Source organism: Condylura cristata, unplaced genomic scaffold (genome assembly GCF_000260355.1).
Source record: "Condylura cristata isolate star-nosed mole 26May11 unplaced genomic scaffold, ConCri1.0 scaffold00006, whole genome shotgun sequence".
Lineage (NCBI taxonomy): Eukaryota > Metazoa > Chordata > Mammalia > Eulipotyphla > Talpidae > Condylura > Condylura cristata.
Genome location: NW_004567107.1, coordinates 59,505,294 through 59,525,593, shown reverse-complemented (window position 1 = coordinate 59,525,593; position 20,300 = coordinate 59,505,294). Strand labels below are relative to the sequence as shown.

The 20,300-nt window shown below is 35.1% G+C and overlaps 1 protein-coding gene across 6 annotated transcripts; it reads left to right on the top strand.

Annotated features, from left to right (window-relative positions):
- The first annotated feature begins 618 nt into the window (after window positions 1-618).
- On the top strand, window positions 619-19,962 carry LOC101633389 (chromosome unknown open reading frame, human C9orf72). Of its 6 annotated transcripts, none has more exons than XM_012721630.1 (12): window positions 619-693; window positions 2,831-2,939; window positions 3,859-4,346; window positions 6,133-6,192; window positions 8,966-9,061; window positions 10,001-10,065; window positions 11,213-11,285; window positions 13,873-13,989; window positions 15,694-15,929; window positions 16,796-16,853; window positions 17,877-17,986; window positions 18,095-19,962. In XM_012721630.1, exons 3-12 carry the CDS (start codon window positions 3,903-3,905, stop codon window positions 18,279-18,281), a joined length of 1,446 nt encoding a protein of 481 aa, XP_012577084.1. In that variant the 5' UTR covers window positions 619-693; window positions 2,831-2,939; window positions 3,859-3,902; the 3' UTR covers window positions 18,282-19,962. The 6 variants fall into 6 exon arrangements, with proteins under 6 accessions (XP_012577084.1, XP_012577080.1, XP_012577082.1 ...); XM_012721626.1 differs by having other exon boundaries at window positions 2,831-3,024; XM_012721628.1 differs by lacking the exon at window positions 619-693 and adding an exon at window positions 899-966 and having other exon boundaries at window positions 2,831-3,024.
- The last annotated feature ends 338 nt before the right edge of the window (window positions 19,963-20,300 follow it).

Below are 20,300 nucleotides of genomic sequence, written 5' to 3'. Positions count from 1 at the left end.
GAATAGACAAACTTGCAGACCAAAGGCTGATTTAACCTGAAATTTAAAACACACACACAGCCCGTCAAACAATGATAAAGAAATTTTCAAAGGTTAAGAAAAACCTCATCACCATTGTGCAGCTAGCAAAATGGCATTTAAAGGTGTGAAGTCATGCCTAAGGAAAAAGCATGCAAGTAAGGAGAACATAATTGTGGTGACTACCCAGTGTGGGGAAAGAAAATTACCACCTCTTCGGATGTGGGATTAAGTTACAGATTACTAAATTGTGTCATAAGGATGAAAGAAATTCATACATCCATCAAATATCTGTTCAGCATCACTAACCACCAAGCAAAAACCAAACCATTTGCAACTAACAACTCTGCTTTCTTTCTCGAGATCTATCTTCCCCATTAAGGACAGCGCCATCTCGGTTAATACCTTAAACCAACATTTTCACCACAGAAATTGCTCAGGAAAGGACAGAACAAGTCTGCCCCGCCTCCTCATACAGGCCTCGTGTGTTTGCGTTCTCGTCACGGCAAATAGAAAGCGCCAAGACGTAACCTACGGAGTCCAAATGAGAAAATGGGCGGTGCACCAAACAGCGACTCGTTCCGCCCTCATAAAAGATGGCGCCGGGTACGTCAAGCATCCCTCCTGGCGGCTTCTTTTCCTTTGGGTATGGGAACAGGATCTAGAAAAAAGCAGGTGTGTGCTTAGAAACTGTGTGTTTTAGGATTGCCCGCTATTTCTCCCCTAACTTCTTTCACAGTATTCTCCGTAGGTGAAAGTGGTAAAGTCGGATAAAATTTAAGGAGGAAGAGAAACCAAAGCAGAACTGACAGCCTGGACGCGCAAGGGGCGTGGCCAGAGGCGAGCCCAGAGGCGGTGTGGGGGAGGGACGGGGGCGGGGCTGCGGTTGTGGTGCCTGCGCCCGCGGGAGCGGAGGCGGAGGCGCTGGCGCTGGGCTGTGGCGAATGGGTAAGTGAGAGGTCGGCGTGTTAGCGGCTGCGTGGGCTTGGGATACTGGGACGTGGCCAGGGTGGCGTCGCGGGCTCTCTCTAAGGCCCGGTGCGTTCTCTTTCCCCCTTACTCACCGTCTGTTACCCGACTGAAACGGGCAGTTTTCGTGGACCGGCGACGAGTGGAGCTCTCGGCATCTGGGCCTCCGGTTCCCGGGAGGCGGCGGCGGCGGCGGCGTAGACCAAGGGGATTTGGCCTCTTCCCGGCCTTCCCTCCCTCTGTCCCAGAGCCGTCTCTTTTCTGGGGACCCGGCGTGAGAGTTGGAGGAACCCAAGTCTCGGCGACGCGGGCTTTGGGGAAACAGCCTCTTGCACTTAGAGGCCCGACCCGGGGGAAGGCCAGAGGGCGGCGCGTGCCTGGTCGGGACCTAGTTGGGGTCCGAGAGGAGGAGATTGGCTGGGTGGTGTGGATGTGTTGACGTACTACACGCTTAGAGAATTTCAATAGAAGTTTCCGAGAATTGCTGGTTCCTTGAAAATTTGGGCAGCAGTTCTGCACCGGGTTGTACTCTGATTTGGGGATACGTAATCCTCTTGCTTCACTGCTCCGAGATTACTAGATTTATTTAAAGGAAGTGACCACTGTGACTGTGGCATCTCTTGAATGATACTATCACTTGCAGAAGGAAGTGCACAGATTGCACGCCTGCTGTATCCACACGGTGTCTGAAGGGCACCGAGTTTGTGTATGCAAGAGACGGAGGCATGTCCCTTTCAGAGCAATGGAGATTGGTAGACTCTAGAAAAGGAAAAGTCTGGTGATGGCTAGTGGATAAATTCGTTTCTAACTGGTCTCATTCTTCACCTAAGATGCCCAGCAAGGAGCTATGCCTGATACTTTTAATTTGTTAAAATTAATTAATGTGCAACAGCTACTGGAAAATGGTGTTAGATACCATCTTTCTCCCACTCTGGAAAATGTTCACCACTAGGTAACACAGAAACATTATAATAATACGAAATTAACAATATAAAGTCGGAATACTTGTAATGTGGTGGTTTGTGACACAGATACTGTTGCCAGCACCTCAACCAAACCCTGCCACCCTGGGAAAAACCTGACTAAATGAGAAACTGCCTAGTGATGACTGTGCTCTTTAAACAAATTAAACAAAAATGAAGTATTAATTACAGGCCACGTTGCAGGTTGTGCACTAAACTGCTTCAGAAAACAGTAATATAGAAACTAAGTTTTCTTTCTTGTAAATTTGCTTCAACCGTCTCTTGATTAGGCTCTGTTAGCAGTCCAAAATTATCTTTCAATTAAAGAAGTTAAAAAAAAAAAAGACTCTTTTCTTTTAAGCTTCCCCACTGGCTCGCTGAAAATTAAGCAGTTCTAAAGACTGGGAGGTTAGCCTGCCTGTTTGAGAAACTTGGATCTGTGAGCGGTAGCCTGATACTGATATGTTGAACTTTATCTCTGAGTCTTGCCTCTTGAAATTTTAGAACTGTTCCAAACAGTCTGATGATAGCAGTTCACTGTCATTGAATTGGCCTGATCAACTCCTGTTGATCAGGCGACTGCTGCTTTTAGGGTTGGGAGAAAAAAAACAAGTGGTTCCAAAATTGTGACTTTATGACTGTAGAATACTGATTTTCAGTGGACTAATACTGATTTGCAGTGGACTAATGAACTTTTAAAATATCAACTAGAGAAGAGATAATAGCTTTGTAGGAAAGGTTTGAGAAAAAGTAAAGCTTCAAACCTACCACTGTGTTAACATCTTTAACATATGACAATTGTTATAATTGTGTCTTCATATGATAGATTATTTTCAAAAGTATATTGGGTATATTCTCATGAACCCTATTCTTTTTTACAGGAGTGCCAAACCACTGTGCCACCCAATTTGGATCCTGGCTTCTCTCAAAAGACCCTATGGCTAATTGTTTGATAACACTGGTGTAGCCAATACTACATGAAACTAAGATGTATGGATAAAGACTATTGGTTTTAAACTGATTTTTTTATCCACATCTGTGTATATGGATTTTTCTCACCAAAGAGGATGACTTTGTTAGTCTATCTTTTTTACTACTCTTGTATTACACTTTTCTGTAACATTGCATTTCTCAAATTATTTATTTTGGCAGATTTAAATCTAAGCAATTCAACTTGATACCTGTTTTTGTTTTCTTTCTAATGTTACTGGTAGTGAGACTCAAATGTAATTAATGATCTACAATAGCTTAATTAAATCAGGTAAAATGTTCTCTCATAATTCAACCAGATTTTGCTATCAGGCTCAGTTCCATTTTAATGTAGGGTGAAATTATTACACTCTTCCTAGTATCATTACACTCCCTTTTTTCCCCCCAAAAGAAAGGAAAAATAAAAGTGCAGTATAGTCATGGCTATGTATTTACTTAATATATCTCCTTGGTTGTACTTATTTATAGTAAGGTTATAGTCACAGATACCAGGGGTTAGAATTTGAACACATTTTGGGAGTGGGCAAGTCACAGTTCAACTCAAGCAAGCATTATGGCCTCTGACTAGCCCACCTGTCCCTATTTGTTTTTCTTTAGTTGCTATGAGTTTAAATACCTAATCATATCAGATTAGGTATTTAAATACCTAACCATATTAGAACTGTACATAGACTGGGTACTTGGGAACAGTGAGGATATGTTTAGTGAGTGTTAGTATATAATATTTCATATGAATGTTCAGAGGCTCTCTTTATTTGTTTTGGATTTCTGAATGTATGCCCCATACATAGTGACAAATTACTATTACATATTGTAAAATTATATCAGTAAACACTTATGTGTACTTGCCATATTAGTTGAATGTCTCTCCTGGGTCTAATCATTGGGTTTTTTTTTTTTTTTTAATGTCGTTCTTTAGATAACCCTGGAATATTTGGATAATGTGAGATTTTGGATGCAGTGATGTCGGCTCTCTGTCCACCACCATCTCCAGCTGTTGCCAAGACAGAGATTATTTTAAATGGTAAATCACCTTTATTAGCAGCTACCTTTGCTTACTGGGACAATATTCTTGGCCCTAGAGTAAGACACATTTGGGCTCCAAAGACAGAACAGGTACTTCTCAGCGATGGAGAAATAACTTTTCTTGCCAACCATACACTAAATGGAGAAATCCTTCGAAATGCAGAGAGTGGAGCTATAGATGTAAAGTTTTTTGTCTTATCCGAAAAAGGAGTAATTATTGTTTCATTAATCTTCGATGGAAACTGGAATGGGGATAGAAGTACATATGGATTATCAATTATACTTCCACAGACAGAACTTAGCTTCTACCTCCCACTTCACAGAGTGTGTGTTGATAGACTAACACACATTATCCGGAAAGGAAGAATATGGATGCATAAGGTGAGTGGTTTTTCGTTTTATTAATCATGCCAACCTAGCCATCAAAAGTTTATCTGATATATTTATATCTAGTTTTTAGTAACTGTGAACAGTTAAGTCAAACATTAGATATTATTTGCATCTACCCTACTAAATACAGATAGAACTAATCTATTTTCTTTTTCTTTTTTTTTTTTTTAAAGATTTATTTATTGTTCATACAGAACTGGGGTACAGGCCAGAGGCTCAGGGGCAGTGGGAGGCTTCACCAGAGACAGAGTGGGGAGCAGAACAGGCAGATCGACGAAGTACACTGCTGAGGGGAGCAGCGGGCGGGTCAGGAGAGGTCTGCTGCGCCATGTGGTCACCTCCAGGACAGGCAGGAGTCGAACTCATGTGGAAGTGGCTTTAGCTTCTCAGTGTTGTGCTTTAACCCACTGCACCACCAGGGAGGGCCTGAACTAATCTATTTTCATAAAAATCCTGAAAGGTAGGAGATGATTGCACTGCATTACCAATAAAAACCTTAAGCTTAGAGAAATTAAGAAATATGTTTTGGGGCATCCTAGTGGCCTAGGAATTAACTCTCTGTGTTATCACCACTACAGTCTGAGTTCAATCCCTGACCCGTTTATGGCATAACCTTTCCTGTCTCACCTTGCTGCTCCCTTCAGCAGTGTATTTCAGTAGATCAGCCTGTTTTGCTCCCCTCTCTGTCTCTTGTGAATCTTCTCACCCATTGTCTCCCATACCTCTGACCTACATCCCAGTCCTTCTCCACACACACACACACACACACACACACACACATACACACAGAGGTTTTGGAATCTTGTCTTGGGAGACTTTGACTCTATTTTTATTTTAGCCTTTATTTTTTTCATTGCCTGACGTCACCTCACACACACACACACACACACACACACACACACACACACACACACACACACACACACACACACACCCCTCTCATCCCTGTCTTTCGCTTATTGTTGTGAGTCAATAAGCAAATCAAGACAGTTTTTTCATAAGCAGTCAACCATATAACCATTGGTCCCTGTAGTTTAACTCCTATGCCAAGTTCCCAAATTTTTTTAATGAAGAGATTGGGCCAACTGGTTTCTAGAGGAAGTTATTGTTAGCCCCTAAATCCTACAGTTCAATATGTGATGACATTTTTATTTGCATATACTTTTGAAAGAAGAACAAATTCAAGTATCTATCTTGCAATTTGATACTAACATAGAAGTTCTCAAAAGTATTATTACAAAGCTTTTACCAGATAGGAAAAATAATGTCTTATTAAAGAATTTTTTTATAAACATCTTTGCAGACTTCTTACATATTTATGAAAGTCATTTAAAATTAGAGGCTCTATATTCTTTATATTCTATTTGATCTTATTGGAAAGTGTAGTTTCCATCACAAGTTTTCTATCATATAACTATGCAGATGTTTTACTGTTTTCTGCAAAATTATCAGTTTTTAACTGCAGAAGTAAAGGTATTCTAATTTTATTTTGTATTATCTGTGAAAGCATAGTTTTGGTGGGTTAATTTCTTACTTCTGCTCTCACATTAACCAAATATTCCAGGATTATCTAAACAGTGACATAAAAAGTGATTCAGTTCCACAGTTTTAAAGTTATCATGAAAAATCCAAATGACTTCAGCATTTGTGGTTTTCTCCTCCTTACCTCATCCTCAGTTAGATGCATTGAAAGTGTTTTACCCATGACTAAAATATACAAAAATGTCTCTGTTGAGGTTGTTTGTTTGTTTGTTTTAATGAATTTTCTCTTGCTCAGGAAAGGCAAGAAAATGTCCAGAAGATTGTCTTAGAAGGCACAGAAAGAATGGAAGATCAGGTAAGGAGCAGATAGCATCAATACCTTGTCCACAGCATTGTCTATGTAAGTAGAGGGCTACTTTTAGAAATGAATAGCAGTTCCATGGAGATGTATGGAATAAACTAGATGACCTGAAAAGCTAAATGAATAAAAGATAAAAGTAAATTGCATTGATTATTATCTTCCTACCTTTTTTTCTGTTTGCAGAGACTAAACTTTGAATAAGTTGTTCATCGTAAAAATTGAAAATTGCACATGAAGTTTTCATTAAGTCATTGCTTCTCAAACATTTCCATAGATGTAGGGGGATAAAAGTGTATGCCCCTAAGCTCTGGGGTTACAGATACAACCCTAACCAGAACATTTCTTTGAAGTTTCATGTTGTATCTTTAAAATTCATGCAGTTATTCTATGATGCAGTTTTGTTTTAACATTATAATTTGCCAGAGATATTCCTTACTTTACCTATCAAACTTCTGATAATATCAAGTCTCTAAGAAAGTATGAGTTAGAATGCCCTTATGGAGAAGGTACAAGTGAGAAGGTACAAGTGTTTGAGAAGCATTATTAAGTGTCTGGTTTCCCTTGTGGAGATTAAATACAAACCGTTTCAATATAGTTCTGAAGTTCAGACACGTCTGGAAAGGGAATTGTCAGTGGACAAAAGTCCTTTGCTTTTATTCCCATTATGTTTGGCCATTCCCATTGCTCTATTTATTAAAGCTCCACTCTGCACATGACTAAATTACTTTTGTGTGTGTTTGTGTTTTCCGACAGATTGATACTTTGCATAATAACTTTTCTTAAAAATTATAAAAATACAAGAACATAAATTTGTTCTCCAAAATCTTAACTTTTTATGAAAGTTTCTATGAATAGCTTTGTAAGGCACAGGAGGTAAGTCTGAGGAAAAGTCTGAAACTTAGAAGAAAATATGTCCCTTTTACTCAAGGAAGCCCAGTCCTTCCTTCCTGTCAGTAGGCAGGTGCCAAGGATGGGGTGACTTACCTACCAAACACTATGTGTACCTGCCTAGTTAAGGAGTACTTAGAATTATCTCAGGAGAAGATATTGGACCCAATATAATTCTACTTTTAATGGAATCTGGAATTGGTTTTGTTTTCTTTTATTCCAAGTGGAAACTTACAAAGTTATCACTATTTAATTTTTAAGAGCTCTACTTGAAAATGTGTTCCTATCTTATCTGTACATTTGAACAAAATGGAGATTTTCTAAAAAGAAAACATCCCTAGTGAGAAGTCCAAATTAGAGAAATCCAAAGAGGAAACAAAACTTGAGAAATTTCCTTTTAGAGCCTCTTCTGTGTTCATTCTCATAGGATTTTTTTTGTTGTATACTTCAGTGAGAATATCCAGTCATTTAGGGTGATAAATGTCTGAGAAAAAAGTGATGAGATACATATACCTAAAACAATAGGACAGCATTTTCCCATAATTATCTTTTCTAAAAAAAGAGGGGGCATTGACAGTTGATCCTTTCAAAGCCCACATCATGTGTTTTCAATGACTTTATTTTGAACAATCAGTATTCTTTAGGGATGACAGGTTAGTCAAAAGCAACTACACTCTGTGCTAACTTTGTATGCTTGGAGCTGTCTTCTGATAAAAGAAGTATATTTAATATAACTTCAGTCATTATTCTTGTTGAATTGCATATCTTGATTGTAATTGTAAACAAGCACTTAGAAAATTACTTTAGAAAGCAGAAACAATGAGTGTTGTGTTGCTAAGGTTACAGATTTTTTTTTTTAAATAATAAAGCCTTCAATAAGATGCAAGGGGCTTAAGATAAAATTTCCAGAGAAACAATTACGCTTAAATTCTGAGGCAACTTACATGAGAAAGGGTTCTTAAAAAAATGAGTTAGGTCTCTTTAGGGATAACATTTTCTAGTTTGAAGATACATATGAAATGTTTGATTAAAATATTTCATGAAATGTGAGTGAAGGGAAAAACAACCTATTAAGATTGAACTTAAATAAAACTGGTTTTGCCAAATTTTGATAGACATATGTGACTATTACATTCACCATTCCAAAAGTTTACATATTTGTAATGGTGAAAAACTTTGGGAGAAGTAATAGTGAATAAGTGAAGTATCACCTGTAGTTGAGACATTATATTTTTGTTGTGGTCTGTATTTTATTTTCAGTTTCATTCTAGAAACTACAAATTGCAGAAATGTATTTTTGAGATATGTTAAGTAATAATAGTATCTTGAAAGAACTCTAAAGGAAACTTGTCAGTTTTGTTGATTCTTAAAGTATATGTACTGATTTTAACTTGCATTTGTGCCTTATGAATATGAGGTTAACTATTGATTTGAACTTTACTACTGAGTTACTTGCTGAAGATTTCAAAGACTGTATGCTTACCTTTCCTAATTTTTTAAATATAAAATACCTTTAATTAACAGTAGTTTTTAATTTTTTAAATATAAAATACCTTTAATTAACAGTAGTTTTTATATCTCAAATAAATTTCTAAATTTGGCAGGGTGATTTAATTACTACATGTAATAATAAATGATAAACCACTGATTCCATTCTGATTAGAGAAAATTATTCATGGAAGAATACAAATGAATTTTAAATGGCATATAAATCCTTTAGAAATGTTTTGGGTAGTAAATGTGTTTGAAGCTGTGCTTGAAGAAGTTATTGAGTATTTCTATCAACGATGTCACTGTTTGCTTTCAATTTATAATGTTTTATTTTCCACTTTACCCTAGGTACTATAATTTCTTCACCTCTTTATACTTTTGTATGCAGGGTCAGAGTATTATTCCTATGCTTACTGGAGAAGTAATTCCTGTAATGGAACTACTTTCATCTATGAAATCACACAGTGTTCCTGAAGAAATAGATGTAAGTTCTTATATAGTTTAATAGGATAATGTTTCCTACTTCTAGTTCCTTTGAATTATGTTGCTGTTATCTATATTAGTAATTTACTAATTTTAGCATGCATTTCCTATCATGCATACTATTCATAGGAAGTATTAGTCACTTAAATACTTTTTTTTTTTTTAAGATTTACTTATTTATGCATACAAGAGCTGGAGTGCAGGCCAAAGGATTCACCAAAGACAGAGTGGGGAGCAGAATAGGCAGATCGACTGAAATACACTGCTGAGGGGAGCACATGGCAAAACAGGAGAGGTCTACTGAGCCATGTGGGTCATCTCCCTGGCCTGGGATTGAATTTGTGCTGCAGTAGCTGTGGACAGCCTCACAGTGTAGTGTCTCAGCCCCTTGTGCCACAAGGGGGAGACCCCTAATCACTCTTAAAATACTGAAGTTTTTGGCCAAACAGAAGCTTTGGATAATAGTAGTTATAAAACTTAATTTACTTAACCATTTTATATTTCTTGGAATAGAATTTCAGACTTTATAGAAGCAAGCACTGTTATAACAAAACATACTACAAATCTGTGGCCCTTAGTAAAGGATTTTCTTTAATATTGTTTCCAAATTATTTGAGAGCATTTTGAATTTATTTATAGAAAATTCATTGATAGAAAATTCATTAGCAAACTATTCTTGTTTTCTGACCCTATGATTAAGGATTGTCTCCTGATTCTGACAGCTCAAAAGGAAGCTCTTCTTGTAAAAATTGTTGCTTAACCTGCCCAACCAGCTTTTGTATTTATTCCTTTGAAAGTTTATGGTAGTACACAGAGATTGTTTTATGGGTATTCTTGAAGCTCAAAATGAGAGCAGTATGATACTTTTAATTTAGACTTGTATATTTAAAGTGTTACTATATTGTGTTATAGTCTAAGTACTTTTTTTTGGTGATTTCAGATAATTGATACTGTTCTCAATGATGATGATATTGGTGACAGTTGTCATGAAGGCTTTCTTCTCAAGTAAGAATTTTCATTAAAACTAGATGAAGCAACTCGGTGATGGGAAACCCAAGGGGATTACAATTGAGATGAAAAAAAAAATGTACAAAATGATGTAAAAATAAACTATTATATAAACAAAAAAACCTAGATGAAGCAAATACAAATCTTAAGTTCCCCACAGATTTGGAAGTAAGAAAATAGTAGCATAATATCTACCCAGATTATTCTAGGGACAGCATTGCTTGTTTAAATTATTCTTCTGTTTTATGTTACTTTTTCATTTATTAACATGTTGTGATGTATTTGATGCTGCTTTTTAATATTTACAGAGGCTGAGTTTTTGCATTATCCACATAAGAAGTCTCAGCCCAATTTTGTTTCTTGGTTTTTTCCTCATTAAGAATACTTTCAAATTAGATGGTATTATGCATGTAATGAAGTTATTTAAACATAGAAACAAAAGCAACTCATACATATACTAATCTTCATAGTACATCTTAAGAGTAAAGGCTTTAAAATCAAACTAACTGAGTTACTTCTTTATAAGTCTGGGCAAGCTATTTTTATTTTTCTAAGGAAATAATTATTATTACATGGTCAATATTTATTGAATGTCAATGTGTTGATCCCTATATTCATTCTTCTCTCTACATGTGTAATCTCATTTAAAATACTTTTGCATTTCTTTACAATTGCAGATTATCAAGAAATTCTGTTTTGTTTAATGAAATGAAAGGATAAAGTATTTGCTTTTATGTTCACAGTCTTTTCCTTTAGATTTATATTGACATCTCAGATGAATGAATGTATTTAACCTAGAAACTTTACCTGACTTGAATCAGAGGCACTATAGTCCTGATTCTGCAGTGTTGGCCATTTATACCTTATTTTTAAGTCTTCTAACTATAAAAAAATCACCCTTTCTAAACCTTAGAATCTTTCATTATAAAATGGTACTGTTTTACTAACTGGGTTGTTTTAAGGTTTAAATTAAAGATTCTGTGGAAGGTATCTGAAAAATGTAAGTAGAATTAAAGATAATTTTATATTTATAGCTTTGGTACTCATCAGGTAAACTTTTCTAAATTATTTAGACTCATTTGCCTTTAGTGTATAAAATTGCTTTACATGCAATGTTTTCAATCCTTTTTTCTTCAATTTACAGTGCCATTAGCTCTCACTTGCAAACCTGTGGCTGTTCTGTCGTAGTAGGTAGCAGTGCAGAGAAAGTAAATAAGGTAACTAATTTTGTAATTCTACAAATAATCTGTATTTTTTCATAAGATGTAATGGATTATAATTCAAAAGTTAGGTTGTAGTCAAGATGATTTAAGAGTATGGAGATAATATAACCCAACCAAATACTGTGACATAAATGAGTTTAAAGTAAACTAAATAGGAAATCATTTCTCAGTTTTTTTTTTTTTTAAATAACTTACAAGTACCAGTAAAAAGGGTTTTGGTCATCAGTTCTGATGAGGAGGAGAGGAGGTTGGTGTTCCATCACTTATTCTCCAGACACCTGTTGGGTGACCTAATGTTTAACTCAAATATTACACTGTCCCAAAAGATAAATCAGATTTCATAAGTTAAGGGCTCAGTCCTACAAGACTGTCCCTTTCTTCAGATCCATTTAATAATTTGCTTAAGTAGCTCACACAGTTTAGGGGTATATATTATTTACTGGATTACCAGTTTACTTAAAAGGAACAAACAGAAGAGATGCATAGGACAAGGTATAGTGGGAGGGCTGGTTGCTCCCATGCTCTCTCTGAACACACCACTCTCTCTGTTCATTACATGTTCATCCCAGAAGCTTCTGAACCGTTCCTACTTCGTTTTTATGGAGGCCTCTTTACATAAGCATGATTTAATGGTTGGCCTTTGGCAGTTAGTTAAACTTCTAGCCTCTCTTCCCTCCCCAGAAGTGGGGTGAATGGTAGGTGGGAATGAAAATTCCAACCCTCTGATCACATGATTGGCTCCCTTTGCAACCAGTCCCCATCTTTAGGTGGTAGAGGGAAGCAAAGTCACCTCATTACCAAATACCTGTGGTTTAAAGGGGTTTGATAGGAATATTAACACATCTTTACCTCTTATTAGGAAATTTCAGGGATTTTAGAAGTTACATACCTAAACAAAGACCAGATATATACTGGTAGTCCCCCTCTTATCCATGGCAATTACCTCATTCTGAAAATATCACATGTGGAAAGATTAATTTGAGAAGTCCACATTCACATTATGTTTCTGTAATTCTTCTATTTTACTACTAGTTACTGTCATTAGCCATCTACTGTCCCTAATTTATAAAATTAAACTTTCTCATAGGTATATGTGCAGGAAAGAAGCATAGCGTATATAAAGCTCAGTACTTACTCTCTGAAGTTTCACTCATCTTCTGGGCTCCTTGGAATATAACTCAGTCAGCGAAGGGGGTACTGCTGCATTTCTTTTTATAAGTCATGACAGCACAACCAGTTTCCAGATTGTCTAACTGATAGGAGAATCTTTTTTTTTTTCTTTTGTATAATAGTTTATTTTTACATCATTTTGTGCCTTTTTCCATCATCTCAGTTGTAATCTCCTTGGGATTCCCATCACCAATTTACCCATGTGCCATCCCCATAGTCCCATGCATTCCCCCTCCCCCATTTTTGATCTCATCCCCCACTCCACCCCATAAAATGTCTCTGATATATAGTTATTCATTGTTTTGTTTTGTTTTTTTCCCCTGGTCCTTTATGCACCTGCTATGAGTAAAACCATCTAGTATTTTTCTCTTTCTTTCTGGCTTATTTCATTAAGCATGATCCCTTCCAGCTCCATCCATGTTGCTCAAAAGGCATGAGTTTATCTTTTGATTGCTGAGTGATATTCCATTGTGTATATATACCATATCTTTTTAATCTAGTCATCTACTTTTGGGCATTTGGGTTGATTTCATGTCTTTCCTATTGTAAATGAAGCAGCAATAAATATGGGGTGCAGGTATGTCTTTTTGAATCAGTGTTTTTGTGTCTTTTGGGTAGATGCCTAGGAGTGGATTGCTGGGTCATGTGGAAACTCCATTTTTTAGCAGTTTGAGAAATCTCCAAACAGTTTTCCACATCCTCTTCTGGTTTAATGGCTTCCCTTTCATCTTTTTAGTTTATAGCCAAGGTTCCATTATTTAAAACCACTGCTTTACCATTAAAACTCTGAATATTGTCTGAGATTGTACTTACATTGCATTTTTTTTTTTTTTTGTCTAAATTGAACTACAGATGAAGTCCTGTTAAAATCAGTTTCTAAAACTTAGGTAATAACTCCCTTATTTAAGTAAAATTTGATAAAAATCAGTTCTCATTTTATTGAAGGATTTGTACACACTCCTTCCTATTTGTTTCATTGATCTTGCACCTGTAGAACTATTGAACAGAAGCTATAATTCTGCCTATTTTAACTGCATTTTATTTTCTTGTCCAAAAACATGTGCAGGGTAGATAAATAAATTAGATCTTTGCTTCCCACTGAAATAAGTGTTCTTTGTCAGATTTGAGAAAATCTTCCTATTATTCAGCTACCTAGAGAGTCACAATATATACTCAAATATTAAGAGTTTTGAGATATCTGGCAGTCCATTACCAAAGAATTTCTCAAAGAATTTGACCAGACTCTCTATTTTAAGCAGCAACTGTTAACCGCCCATGAATATTCTAGATGAATAAGGGATGCTTATATCTGAGATGTACTTTATTAACAAAAATAATTGAAATTTCTTTCATAAGCAAGCCAATGGCCTTTTCACTTCGTATTTTAATGCTAAAATCTGTTCTTTTACAGATTGTGAGAACACTATGCCTTTTTCTGACTCCAGCAGAGAGAAAATGCTCCAGATTATGTGAAGCAGAATCATCATTTAAATATGAGTCAGGACTCTTTGTACAAGGCCTTTTAAAGGTACAGTTTCCATTTGTACAAGTGAAACCAATTTTTAAAAATCATTTTGAGGTCCTTTATGAATATATTTCAAATATTACCATTTAATCATTTCATGTTTCTATGCTAAGGGCTGACTTCCTTTACTCAGGCAGGCCTTACAGACTTATCATTCTTTTAAGTAAAACACTATAAAATAATGTTCTTTGTGGTTTTCTGTGCCTTCCTGTTTAGCCCTAGGATTTTTGTTTTTAATCTGTTCTTGAATTGATTTCCACACCCAAAATGGCAACATTCCTTTTTTACTAAAGAAACTTGAATTCTTATGTTACCACTTTATGTTTACATATTCATCTTTTGAAAAAAAAAATATAAGCTTCTTATCTTGAAAAAGTATATATATACACATCTGCACATTATATATATAAACTGTATATATAAAGTAATTGCTCAAAATCTACATACTTTTTCAAGACTATGTATATAAATTACATATATACATTCCTATGTATTATTTATACTTTCTTGTATATGTGTGTGTATTAGAAAAATTGTCTTATATTTTTCTTTAATTGAGTCTGCTTTTGAAGGAACAATAAAGGTAAATTGACAGTTATTTTTCAGTAATTAGGGGAAAATTGATAATTGTTTCAATTATGGTCAAAGATGTGAAGAAGTAGCTTTCCTAATAGTTACCTGATACGCTTTCATGAGGATACAGGCATATCAAAATGAAAAGTTGTTGCAAATAAAAAATTTATAATTTGTAATCTCAGTAATTTGTGGGCTGTGAACCTATAAGTATTCAATATAGAAATTAAAGGAAAATTGTTTCTGATTTGAAGTGTACAAGTCTGAAAATTAGAGCTTATTCCTGTGAGAAATACTAATGTACTTAGATTTTCTCAGTATTCTCTCCTTTCATTATTTATTTTTATCATTGAAAGGGATCTAAACCAGATGTATAGAGGATTATTTGAAATTATATTTTAATGAAAAAATTTGTTATACGTTTTCCATGACAATGAAATAACATGAAGTGTATAACCTTCCAGAAAATACTTGGACAAATATTAAGAGTCTCAAAAATGTTCAAAGACTTTACCCATTATTTATACATCTGTAAATCCATATAATCCTAAGGAGCAATTATATATAGAGGAAGATTTACTTATAAAGATGATTATTACAGCGTGTAAGTGTAAAACATTAAAAATAGTTTGCCTTCTGTTCTGTTTATAGCATATAGCACAGTACCTTATACACAGTAGGTACTTGTTACATTGCAATTGGCTACCCAGCTAACTACATGTGGAAAGAAGTACATTTTTTACTTATAACAATACAAAATTTATTATTGAGATTATAGAGCATATGAATAATCAAAGGAAAAAACTGCCTTGTAACCTCACAGACCAATGAATAACCGATGTTAATATTTGTCACATATCTTACTGGGTTGGTTTTTTTGTTTGTTTCATATCTCCCTTTCCCTTCCCCCTAAATATATTGGATAATCACTCGCTTTTTTGGACTCTTGGTTTGTTTATGGTATTTTGCTATTAAAATCAGTGCTGTAGTAAATAAACACTCCTATTACCACACCTTTGCACACTAAAATGATTTATTTCTAGCATGAATTCGCTAAATTGAAGCCAGATTTCTTTTAACTAAAAAGTAATTCTTCCTATCTTTTGGCAGTAACTTTTCCTTTCATTATGACAGGATTCAACTGGAAGCTTTGTGCTGCCCTTTCGGCAAGTTATGTATGCTCCCTATCCCACCACACACATAGATGTGGATATCAATACTGTCAAGCAGATGCCACCCTGTCATGAGCATATATATAATCAGCGCAGATACATGAGATCAGAACTGTCAGCATTCTGGAGGGCCACTTCAGAGGAAGATATGGCTCAGGACACAATTATCTACACAGACGAGAGTTTCACTCCTGATTTGTACGTAATGCCTTCAAGCTTGCTATAAAACAGTATTTTGAAATTGTATCTTTTGTGAGCAAAACAAACATGTATTTAAAGGGAAGAATATACTAATAGAATTATGCTTCAAAAAACTTTTTTTCTTAAATCTATTTTTCTTGATATGATTGTTTCTCTTAAGGAAGCTCGTAAAATATATTACATTAATTTGTAAAAATAAGTCATTAAGGGTTTATTTACCAAATACATATTAAGTCCCAAGATCTGGTACTTGATGCTGAGGGTAATAATGACCTGTCACTTACCAGATCCTGGAGTTTTTATTGCAAGTCTAGTAGTAATGGTATTGCTGATAACCACCTGGGTATGTTCCTTAATCCTACTCTTAACATTTCTTAGCATTCTTCCTTTTACTCTTGCTCCTTCTAAACTGCGTATTAGCAGTTATTAGTAGATAAAGTCAGCCTTTTATTTTGCTTTAGTTTTTAATGGTGTTGTGTATGTTTGTTTTTGTTTTGTTTTTTGAGTGGTAATAAGAATAGGTAGTATTAATTGCCTACTGCTCTCACATTTTTTTTAATAAGATGAAGGTACTAACATATATTGATTACAAACATATGCATACCCTTTCTGAAATTACTTGTCCTCTTTGGAGAAAAAAATCACTACATAATGATCTAACAAGTTCTAGTAATTTACAAATACATCCTTGAGTTAAAGTGAATACATGTTTTATATCTCCAAATATATATGTTTGATTCTTATAAATACCGTTGTATGTGATATCCTGTTCCTTGAAATTTGATTTATTGATTATAGTGAGGGGTTGGAAAAGGTAGCATCATATATGCATTTCAGAACTTCAACAATTGTTTTCTTTATAGGAATATTTTTCAAGATGTTTTACACAGAGACACGCTAGTTAAAGCCTTCTTGGACCAGGTAAATCTTAAACCTGAGATTGTGAGAGTTGTGCTACATCTTTTTTTTTTTTACTATATTCTCTAATGCCTAAACTGTATATATATATATATGATACAACTACATTAATCATCTCTGGTCTTATAAAGTGTCTCAATAATTTTTCTTTTGAATTACTGTTGGAGACTTCTGTATATTAGCAATTAAAGATGCAACATTCCCCAGTTTAAATAATAAAGGCTTCCATTTCAGCACTAACCTATAACTCAAGGGCATTTGTAGGAGGAGTAGTAAATGTTTATTTACATTAATTGAGCCACAAATGTCTTTTTAATTTAGTACAGTTCTATTTAAATAATAGCATCTTTAGTGCTCATTCTTTAGGGGAAAAAAATCTAATTACACATTTGAAGAAAATTTTATGGGGCTTACTTCAGATATAAAAGAGCTTTGTCATAATGTCATTCTGGGGATCATGCCAGGAAACAGTGTCGTAGATGTAATTTTGAAATAATGAGATCCTTATGTTCAGTAGAAATATTGGATCCTGGTCTGTATGGTCTGTGACATTTGTGTTAAGTTCAAGGACAATTTATAGTCATGTAATTCCATACTTCTCAAGCTGAAATAAAATCCCTCTAGGGGCATGTGTACTCTGCCCCTATCCTTATGATTCTGTATACTTCAGAATCATAGTCCAAGCATAGCTCAACTTCTGGATGCTTCGGTTTTATTTGAAGATGTGGAGAAGTAGACTAATACAATTCAGAGCAACTAGTGATGTGATTTTAAATTATAAATATGGATTTATTCGGAGGTAGAACGTGAAATTCAGCCCATTTTTAGAGGCACCATAGAACTGTCTGACTGCCACCTAATCCATTCTTCCACTGTGCTTCTGTCTTGTTGGTGTATCAATAGAGATGACTGAGATGTGCCAGGATGTATTGTTAGCTGCCAGACACCACCAAAACTGTGGTAGACTTGTGATGTGTCAAGAGAATAGGAGTGGATTACTTACTAAAAAGCTTCATTTTACTACAGGTCTTTCATCTGAAACCTGGTTTATCTCTCAGGAGTACTTTCCTTGCACAGTTTCTACTTGTCCTTCACAGAAAAGCCTTGACACTAATAAAATACATAGAAGATGATACGTAAGTAAAACTGATGGCTAGAACAAATTCCTTTCAACATTTTTTTTTGTTTCCTTTGAACATTACATATATATTTGTGGTTTTCTGCTCTTTTTTCATGACCTGTAGGCAGAAGGGGAAAAAGCCCTTTAAATCTCTTCGGAACCTGAAGATAGACCTTGATTTAACAGCAGAGGGCGATCTTAACATAATAATGGCTTTAGCTGAAAAAATTAAACCAGGACTACACTCCTTCATCTTCGGAAGACCTTTCTATACTAGTGTACAAGAAAGAGATGTTCTGATGACTTTTTAAATGTGTAACTTGTTTGTCACTATTATGATTGCTGCTAAAGTAGTTCAGTGGTATGTATGGGTAACGCCATTCCTTCCCTGTCATGCCCCAGAGTCCTAATCAGCAATGGCAGTTAAAGTCAGTTACACTACAGTTGTCACAAGGTGTCTGTAAAGGGATGTCAGGTGCATCATCGCAGTGGGTGCATCTTTTCTTAGATGTGCTTTCTTCGGATACAGATTTATGTTTACAATTATAATAAACATTATTGATATCTTTCAAAGATATAAGTGTTGAAACTTGACCATAACTACTGTTTTTTCTAACTTAGGATTCATGGTTTACACGTGTCAAAGTGAATCTGAATTAACTTCACAGATACTAGTTTGACATTACATCTCTTGGTGTTCTTGGTATGTGAGATTACTGTAAAACTTTTCAGTAGCTGAAAATTAGAACATCTAAATCATTTCAGTTTCAGAAAAAGAAAATTAGCTTGTACATATCCTAAGCTTTAGGAAGAAAATTACTGACCAAGCACATGGTTCATTGAAATTAATTATTAAATCCTGCATTGTAGACTTAGTCCTTAGGATCCTGTCTGTGTGGGAATGTCAAGCAACATGTATTCTCCAAACAGTGACCCACAGTCCTGATATTGTTTATTGAGCTTAGAAGTAGAAAATTGAATTTTATGTTTTAGTAGATATTTCTCACTTAAAATTAGTTCTCATTATTTTGAGCTGAATTAAAATGTGTACCTCCTGTGCCTTTTTTTCCCCTTGGAAAATATAATCATTTGGAAGAAGTTCAGATTTAAGTAGTCATTTTCATCTTGCATCATTTTATCTTGACTTGGTAGCCCCTGTAACTTGGAGATAATTAAATGCTTTAGAAAATAGATTAAATGGTAAAAATATTTTATTCTGGAATGGAGAACAGTGTCCTATCTAGTTCCTTCTCATGTTTCTGCCCATATTTATAAAGTTTCTGCTATGGCTTTTTGCCTACATCATATGAAGAATAACAAGAGAAACTTTGACATGCTGATTTACTAGGTGCTACTTTGGCAGAACTAACATCTATTTCTTTCATGTGTTTGGACCATTTTGCTGGCTATAAAATAACATAATTCTGTATTAGAACAGTGCTGACATAGTAATATACACAGCATAAAAATTTATTTAGAACTGTGGAATTACTACAAAAGGGAATATATTTATAAGAAAAGGAGAAAAGCGATAAAGCCCCTCTGCTCTCAGATACCACATTCTAACAGAATTGTGGTATTTGGAAAGATACTAATAACCTTTCTATCACTAATAAGAAAAGATATATGCCTTGATTTTTAGACACGTGGAACTAGATAACTAATGTTGTATTGCTGAGTCATGAAAACATTCACAGACAGCAACTTTGGTACCCTTTACTCAGTGCTTTTTACATGAGAGACTAATTGCTGACTGAGAATTTTCTTTTGCTGGCTTATTGTACTGTTATATAGAATGCAAGTTGCACAGTGAAATAAATTATGAAAGCATGTGTAAACATTACATACCTTTCCTCCTAAATGGAGAATTTTAAATAAAATATCTTTGAAATTTTGCCTCTTACAGTTGTTTGTTCAACAAAGCAATGTTAAGATATTGAAAGATTGATTGGCTTCCTATGCAGCTGACATTCATATTGTATCTAAACTATTTTGATTTATTTTTTCTGTTGAAAGAAAATATATTTAAAGGTCTATGTGATGGTGGAATCTTTTGTTTTGTTTTCTTTTTTTTTGCAATGAATCTAAACACTTTAATCTGGAAAATAAAATTGACACTTTTACTTCAGGAAAAAAAAATTAATTGATAATGAGCCCTCCCTGGTGGTGCAGTGAGTTTAAAGCACAGCATTATGAAGCTTTCCGCATCCACTGCAGCACGAGTTTGATCCACGGCCAGGGAGGTGACCCACATGGCATGGTAGACCTCTCCTGTCTCCCCCGCTGCTCCCTTCAGCAGTGTACTTTATCCATCTGCCTGATCTGCTCCC